Raw genomic sequence first — 9,147 nt, 5'->3', positions numbered from 1 at the left:
GTTGTCTTCGTGGTTTGAGCAACGACCGCAAGGTAACGCAGCTTTCGCTATTACGCCTTACTTCCGCCGGCAGGCCGTCAGTTCGCTTTACTTGCCGCACTGAGGCTTTTCAAGACACTCCCCGCTCATGCCTTTTGCCTCCGGTGCGCGCCGTGGCCGCACGCTGTTTGAGCGGTGCTGAACATGGAACATGAACAAGCACAGTTTAACGTGTTGCTGCAGAACCTACTGAGCACAGACAATGATACGAGAAGCAACGCCGAGGTATGAATCGCTTTGTTACTGACGATGTCACCATTTTTCTTCTGCTGTCATTCGTGAAATGTGAGCCGCCTTCGCACAGTACATGAGACGGACTTCCGTGGAATACTGTTTCTCCGAGGGATTGGAAGTTTTCTCGTGTCCCTTTGCGATGAGCACGCTGCTTCAGGCTCTGCGATTTCTCTGCAACTCCCTGGGCATGTTGATTCGCGCTGTCCGATCCGGCGGTTTGCCGGGCGTCAGGCGGGAAAATGAGCACGTTGCTGGTGCTGCTGCCGAAGTCTAAGCCTAACTGACACGACTGCTCCACTTCGTGGTTGTACTGCTACTCATGTAGTGGATGCAATACAGGGAAACGTTACCCACTAGCTTAGGTGTCGCATATCAGCCTCAGGTTCGTGATCTATATTAAACTCTGTGGTCTGCTAATGCTGATCGTTGTCTGGCCACTACGCCACCCTGTCGCGCTGCCCCTCCCGTCAGCTGTCGTGCGCAGCATGTGTGCGTCTGAACACAAGTGTTCTTCATAATCGGGTGATCGGAAGGACAGTGGTATTAAAAGCTGCGAACAGCAGCCACTTACGTGGTTGATAAGGAAATGTATGTAGAAATATTTGGGTATACCTTCCGATATCGTGCGCACTTAGTCGTGACAGCGCTTTACTTCACGTCGGCACCTAATCGGTCGGTTCGTCGTACCCTTGGAGGTAAAAGCGATAAGATTTGCTTCATGTTGTCGACATGGACGCAAGCCATCGCGAAAAAATGGTAATCGAAACGGGAACAATCGTGTGCTAGTGTAAATGAGCCGTAGCCTCATTCCGCAACTTTGTGGATGCGATGTGGTGAAGCACTAGCTACTGCCGGTGTGTAACTTGAGCACATAAGCATTTTGTAGACCCTGCGCAAATTACTCGCATGAAAACATGCGTGCTGTAATGTAATATTACTCCTTGCGTGGCATGGACAAAGAAAGGAGTTTTGTTAATCACTCACCACTCAAATAAAAACACACTGCATGGGGTATCTTCACCTGGCTGCTTTATTTGGCCGCGTTTCGTAGCTAAGAGTACTGTTCTGTGGCTATAGCTGTATATTACCAGTGGTTCTGATGTGAGGAGCTTAAGAGAATGACATGCCACGGGGGACTAGGAATGACAAGGGCAGTATCAAATGCACGAACATGGTTATATGGCACTACACAAAGTAGTCTAATGTCATCTGTCTTAGTGCTAGGTTTGCCTCAATACGGCAGCTCTCCTGTGTGTCATAATACTTTCGAGTTGCATGCATAATGCCTAAGTGCAGATTTAGCTCTTTTTCAACTAACGGGGAGGCATTCATACATTGTTCTATAGAAAGTAATGTAAATGTGCATTCCCAGAGCACATTGTATGCTTACCCACCACCTTGCTAAGTCAGTCGGGGGGATGAATTGCAAAGCATGTTCAGTGACTGGACGAGCAGAGCAGAACTGTGGGTTTAAAAATGAATGTTCAGAAAACCGAAGTGATGTTCAACAGTCTTGGAAAGGAACAGCAGTTTACAATCATTAGTGAGGTGCTGGAAGTGGTAAGGGAATATGTATACTTAGGACAGGTAGTGACCGCAGATCGGATCGATCACGAGAGTGAATTAACTAGAACAAGAATGGGGTGGAGCGGATTTGACAAGTTCTTTCAGATCATGAATGTGAGTTTACCAATACCCCTCAAGAGAAAGTATATATAACAGCTGTATCTTACTAGTACTCTCCTATGGGGCAAAATGTGGCGGCTAACAAAAAAGAGCTTAAATTGTGGACAACGCAGTGAGTTATGAAAAGGAAAGTGATAAGTGTACTTCTAAGAGACCGGAAGAGGGCAGAGTTGGTGAGGGAACAACAAACACTAGTTAAAGACATCCTAGGAGTGTGAATTAAGAAGTGGGCTTGGGCAGGGTATATAATACGAAGGCAAGATAACCGATGGCCGTTAGGGGACGGTATTCTAAGAGAAGTCAAGCTTAACAGGAGGCAGCAGAAAATAGGTGGACGGAAGAGATTAAGAAATTTGCAGTGATAGGCCACAGCTGGCACAGGGAAGGGTTAATAAGAGATATATGGGAGAGGCCTTTGTCCTGCATTGGCGTAGTCAGGTTGATGATGATGACCCTGTCTACTTAAGTTTTCATAAATGATAAATATTGAAGCATTTGATGACCCTAGCAAGACATTTCTTTATTTTGTATAAGATTCCAAAACTGGCTGCAGTATTTAGTAAGCCTTTGCCACCTCTGTAAACGACGTCTGAGGCTCTAATTTCATTTTAGGATATTTCTGGCCATGAAGCACTGGCATTGTCTCATTGTTGTGATAGGTAGTGCATAGTAGGAATTGAATTAGTGGTAGAGTGGCTGTGTAGGGTGGGGCTGGAAGGCTCCCGGCCGCTGAAAAACTAATTTACGCATGTAATTCTCTTGTTGTATTGTGGAAATTGTTCCAGTCAGCCAGGTCATGAGAGGAACTCTGAAGTGCTTTTTGGGACATAAATCCATTAATGGTGTCATGTCGTACTCTTAATGCAAAGCTTGAGTCTGATTTCGTTCGTATTTGTCTGAGGCCTGTTTTACCTTGACAACTAAGCCTCGAACTGGTACCGAAGTGAAAACTGAAGTGCTAGTGCACCTAATTCGCATTTGGCCTAATCGTGCTAAAATGGTCCGCCATTTTTTTAAGCCTGCAGACTGTATACTAGAAATTAAAGTATATGAAAACAGGACCATGTGCTGCTCTTGTAATATTTGGAGGCTTTCACTCTTCTTTTGTGCCGCTTGAGTGGCAACATTGACACTGATAAGTATATGGGGTAGAAAACAAGTACAGTCAAGCCCATTTATAGCGAACGTGATGGTCAGTCGGATGTTCATTGTATCCGAAGTTCCTATCAGATGGACTCATCATATTACAACCAAGAAAACTAAGTCCAACAAAAGTGGCGTTTATTTCTTAAACCGAGTTTTATGCATCTACTTCTTCAAAGCTGACCCTATCGCAGTGCTTTCCAAGCTCCACAGAGCGGTCATGTTCTCGCCGAGATCTTTGCTGCTAACTATCTGCTTTAGGAAATTATTATAATCCTGGATGAAGGGTTCATGGTAGCTGGTGGCAGTTCAGCCACCTTCATGAAATTCTTGGTGGTCGGGGAGTGCCCATACTTCACGCAGAATGTCTTCGTTAGAGTGTGTCTCTGTGATGTCAGTGTCTGCACCAGCAGTCATCGTGTGAGACATCCGACTAGTTGTGCATCAAAGACACGTTGCAAGAAATCCGTGTGCATGTGATTCCCTGGGTTTTCGAAAGTGTCATCTGTGGTTCCTGGGCCCAGGCAGCAGCAAAGGTAGCACAGTGCATAACAGCGTGAACATATCAGCTGCACTGTTTGCTGTCTGAGCGCTGTCTGCACGGAGTAACATCAGAAAAGGTGGACAGCCAACTGGGTAGGAATCGTATGCCGCATGACCAGTGGTGCCAGCTTCGCATTCCAACTCTTCAGGTTGCTCCCGTTGGTTGATTGCCGACCGTGTGCGGTAGCTTCTCTTTCGACGCTGCCCATGTTATGTGCGCGCCATGCTTCTACTACTTTAGGCGCTTTGCCCAACTAGCACAGGTGAAATGATTGACTTACAGGCCATCGGCGCACGCTTGGCTGGCTGTTATCTACAGTTTCAATGCAGTCTTTTTACTGCTTTTTTTTTAGGTTTGCCGTGTTCCTTCCAAAGTGATGTCACTGGGGATGAGAGATGGGGGCAGGTTTACGGAACCTCCTCGTTCGCTGTAACCGAGTGATGCGGCTACAGCTCATTCTGAGATGCGTTGCCATCGCCCTAGTACAGATTTTTACAGCAGCACCGCCCTTGTTCATAAAAACCAGCTGGCCAGCTACTGGCTGTGCTTGTCTGCTGCGTGCAGCGTCTTTCTTGTCATTCAAGTGGGACTCTAAGCAATTTGCATATCAGTGTGACTGCCATCACTCTAATGAAGCAGTGTACCCTGGGTGGCGTACACATAAACTGGTGTAATGAAAAGGTTCATTGGGCTTCCTTGGGCTTGACTGATTTTAGAACTATCATGTTATGATGATCCACTGCATGCATGCTGCCTGGACAGTTTTGGATTGCTGTGATGTTTTGTTCCTTGCATAATATGTCACTTTACTGAGTGCTGAGCTTGCTAGTGAGGCAAGTACACAAGTACATTGAAGTGTGCACAGTGCTTTGCTTTGCATTCACAGCCTTGCCTAAGGTGCAGTGCTATCCCTGCTTAGTGCATGAATACCTGTCTATTTTAAGGGATGGCTGATGTTTTTCTTTTTTTTTTTTAGAACCAGTAAAGTTTTCTATATGGTTTTGAAATGTCTTGTTTTTGCTGAAAATTATTTTTGACATTTCATTTTTTACAACTGAGCAGTTCCTGTGTGCGGAATTATGGCACACAGGATGTTATGAACTTTTTGATATACAGCATAAGGTGCTGTTTGTACTGAACAAGTCGGGAAAAATTTTGTGAATAGTGCTGCTGTATTTGGAAAATTGAATTTCGTATTTGCACTTTGTACACTAGGTGTCTGTGTGAGAGGTATCATTTTTAAACCAGCTGTCTTGCAGGCATTGCAAAGAAAGCACTGAGTGCCTAATGGAATAACCTAGTGAAGTGTTACGTCCTTTATTGCTGGTGGCAGGGTACAGACTGGCGGGGAAGCCGCCAACACGTGACACATGGTAGCTCAGGGTTGCTTGGCCCTAAAGATTGTCCCGCTATAACACTCCTCCCCCCTACGTCACGAAGTCCTTCAGATACGCAGGGCGGCTGCGTTGGCGCTGTGGTCGCTGGACTTGAAGGGAAGCACTCGCTTCACGGTCCTCACCACAGGAAGCAGATTCGGTACTGGGCGCTGCAGCCTCCTCCAGTCTTTCTCCTTGGTCCCGTCTTCCAGGGTCCTCTAGGCTTGAAGGAATGCCAAGCCCGGAACACCCTGCCGGGGAAGCAACCAGCGGTTCCTCCTCTTCACACATCCCAGAAGCGAAACTGTCCAATGCGTAGCTGGCAGAACGACTTCTGAGTTGGTCAACATGACGTCTCCATCGACGACCGTCCTTGGTGACGACCAAGTACGACACTGGTCCTGTGACAGCATCCACAATGCCCGGCAACCACTTGGGCCCATAGAGATAGTTGCGCACAAACACTCGATCCCCCACATCAAACAGTCGCACTGCCTGGCTACGGCGCTGCATCACCTGCTCTTGTTTCTGCTGCACACTGGACTGCAGGTCAGGATGCAGACGCTCTAACACAGTTGAAAGTTTCCTGCCCATTAGCAATTCGGCCGGGCTCTTGCCTGTTGTAGCATGAGGCAGGATATGCTGGGTCATTAAAAACCTAGCCAGACGTGTGTCGATATCGCCTCCAACCATTCGCTTGAGTACTCCCTTGGTTTCGCGCACCATGCGTTCTGCTTGACCATTCGAAGAAGGGTGATATGGGGCAACGGTCACATGTCGGATTTGATTCCGGCACATGAAGTCTCTGAACTCCTCCGAACAAAAGGCAGTGCCATTATCAGAAACAACAGTTTCTGGAATGCCATGGGTAGCAAAAAGGAAACGAAGCTTCGCACAAACTGTAGCTGTCGACATGGAATTCATCCGGCACACTTCCAACCACTTTGAGTGAGAGTCCACCACAATGAGGAAAACTTTGCCTTGGAAGGGCCCAGCAAAATCGATGTGTAGTCTTGTCCAAGGACGCTTGGTGAATTCCCAAGGGTGAATCTTTGCAGCTGCTGGCGCAGACCTGGATTCCTGACAACGTGCACAGTCTCTCACCTTCTGCTCAACATCTCTGTCGATTCCTGGCCACCACACGGCTCCTCTGGCAAGCCCCTTCATCTTGACAATTCCTGGATGAGCTGTGTGAAGAATGTCCATGACATACGGTCGAGCTGGCTCTGGAATGACCACACGACTGCCCCACAGCAAACAACCTTGGTACACCGACAGTTCATGCTTGCGGCTCACAAACGCTGCAAACTCTTCTGGCAGCTTACCCTCTGGCCACCCATGCTGCACCCAATTGCAGACTCTAGCCAACAGCTTATCCCTTGACGTGAATCTTGCCACCTTCCTAGAGTTCCATGCTACTTCCGGCGCCATTTCCAGCATCCCTACTTCCCCAAGACGCTGCTCCTCTTCCTCTGCCCTACTGGCTCTCAGTGGTAAACGACTGAATGCATCAGCATTGGAAAGCTTCTCCGCTGGTCGATACTCAATTTCATAGTCATAAGCCGATAACATGAGGGTCCAACGCAGCATCCGTGGTGATAGCACCTGGGGAATGGGCTTGGCATGGTGCAACAGTCCTAAGAGGGGTTTGTGGTCTGTCACAATTTTGAAATGTCTCCCATATAGAAACTTATGATACTTCTTTATGCCAAAGCCGATGGCGAGCGCTTCTCGGTCTGTCTGGGCATAATTCCGTTCTGCCGCACTCATAGTTCTCGACGCATATGCAACCGGTCTCTCGCTGCCATCTTCGCACACATGACTCAACACAGCACCCAGTCCGTACGGGGATGCGTCACAGGCCAGCACTAGGGGTTTGTTGACATCATAGTGCACCAGAACATGTGATGACTGTAGCAGATCTTTCGCCTGGCGAAATGCTGCCCGCTCACGCTGCCAACTTCACACGATGCGGCACTGCCGCGAATTTGCTCGGTCTGTCGCTGCGCAGATTCCATTGCAATGGCTTTCTCCCGAGCTGTAGCAAACGTAAGCTCCGGCTCCGCCAGCAACCGACGCTGAAGGGTCTCGCTTCGCACCCCGCACACTAGCCGGTCGCGCAACATGTCATCGAGCGACGCACCGAAATCGCAGTGTTCCGAGAGACGTCGCAATTCTGCGATGTAGTCGGCAATTGACTCACCGGGCTGCTGTTGACGTGTGCCAAACTTGAAACGCTGTACTGTCACCGACGGTCGCGGCGAGAAGTGGTTTGAGAGACGCCTGACGATCTCATCGTAGGACCAGTGTCGTACTTGGTCGTCACCAAGGACGGTCGTCGATGGAGACGTCATGTTGACCAACTCAGAAGTCGTTCTGCCAGCTACGCATTGGACAGTTTCGCTTCTGGGATGTGTGAAGAGGAGGAACCGCTGGTTGCTTCCCCGGCAGGGTGTTCCGGGCTTGGCATTCCTTCAAGCCTAGAGGACCCTGGAAGACGGGACCAAGGAGAAAGACTGGAGGAGGCTGCAGCGCCCAGTACCGAATCTGCTTCCTGTGGTGAGGACCGTGAAGCGAGTGCTTCCCTTCAAGTCCAGCGACCACAGCGCCAACGCAGCCGCCCTGCGTATCTGAAGGACTCCTAAAAAGGCTTGAAGTTCCTTTTTGCATGTCGGCTCTGGGGCCTTGTGAATAGCACGCACCTTGTCTTCTGTCGGCTGCACACCTGCAGAGTTCACACGGAATCCCAAGTAACACACTTCCTCAACACCAAATTGACATTTGTCAAACTTTAGTCGCAGACCGTCTTCATGAATTCTTTTGAGCACTTCTTGTAAACGAGCATTGTGCTGCACCTCATCCTTTCCACCGATCAAGATGTCATCCAAGAACACAAGAACACCATCAATTCCATGCAACAGTTCTTCCATGTACCTCTGAAAGATAGCCACTGCCACTGCCACGCCAAATTGAAGACGGGTTACGCGGAACAGTCCTGTGCGGCACTCGAAGTGGGCAACACCTGTCGTTCCAGTTGTCAAAAAAGATGGATCGATAAGGATCTGTGGACATGGTAGCTCAGGGTTGCTTGGCCCTAAAGATTGTCCCGCTATAACACTCCTCCCCCCTACGTCACGAAGTCCTTCAGATACGCAGGGCGGCTGCGTTGGCGCTGTGGTCGCTGGACTTGAAGGGAAGCACTCGCTTCACGGTCCTCACCACAGGAAGCAGATTCGGTACTGGGCGCTGCAGCCTCCTCCAGTCTTTCTCCTTGGTCCCGTCTTCCAGGGTCCTCTAGGCTTGAAGGAATGCCAAGCCCGGAACACCCTGCCGGGGAAGCAACCAGCGGTTCCTCCTCTTCACACATCCCAGAAGCGAAACTGTCCAATGCGTAGCTGGCAGAACGACTTCTGAGTTGGTCAACATGACGTCTCCATCGACGACCGTCCTTGGTGACGACCAAGTACGACACTGGTCCTGTGACAGCATCCACAATGCCCGGCAACCACTTGGGCCCATAGAGATAGTTGCGCACAAACACTCGATCCCCCACATCAAACAGTCGCACTGCCTGGCTACGGCGCTGCATCACCTGCTCTTGTTTCTGCTGCACACTGGACTGCAGGTCAGGATGCAGACGCTCTAACACAGTTGAAAGTTTCCTGCCCATTAGCAATTCGGCCGGGCTCTTGCCTGTTGTAGCATGAGGCAGGATATGCTGGGTCATTAAAAACCTAGCCAGACGTGTGTCGATATCGCCTCCAACCATTCGCTTGAGTACTCCCTTGGTTTCGCGCACCATGCGTTCTGCTTGACCATTCGAAGAAGGGTGATATGGGGCAACGGTCACATGTCGGATTTGATTCCGGCACATGAAGTCTCTGAACTCCTCCGAACAAAAGGCAGTGCCATTATCAGAAACAACAGTTTCTGGAATGCCATGGGTAGCAAAAAGGAAACGAAGCTTCGCACAAACTGTAGCTGTCGACATGGAATTCATCCGGCACACTTCCAACCACTTTGAGTGAGAGTCCACCACAATGAGGAAAACTTTGCCTTGGAAGGGCCCAGCAAAATCGATGTGTAGTCTTGTCCAAGGACGCTTGGTGAATTCCCAAGGGTGAA

At 49.2% G+C, this 9,147-nt stretch overlaps 1 protein-coding gene across 1 annotated transcript in view; it reads left to right on the top strand.

Annotated features, from left to right (window-relative positions):
* Nucleotides 1–105: 105 nt before the first annotated feature.
* Karybeta3 (karyopherin beta 3) overlaps nt 106–9,147 on the top strand; it is a 42,474-nt gene continuing 33,432 nt past the window's right edge. Inside the window, exon 1 of the mRNA XM_089542882.1 lies at nt 106–264. Within this exon, the coding sequence (XP_089399008.1) occupies nt 184–264 (81 nt within the window). The 5' untranslated portion in view covers nt 106–183. The remainder of the gene's footprint in view (nt 265–9,147) is intronic.

This window comes from Amblyomma mixtum, chromosome 5, assembly GCF_055824585.1.
Source record: "Amblyomma mixtum isolate Tamu chromosome 5, ASM5582458v1, whole genome shotgun sequence".
Lineage (NCBI taxonomy): Eukaryota > Metazoa > Arthropoda > Arachnida > Ixodida > Ixodidae > Amblyomma > Amblyomma mixtum.
This window is presented reverse-complemented; position numbering and strand designations above follow the sequence as displayed.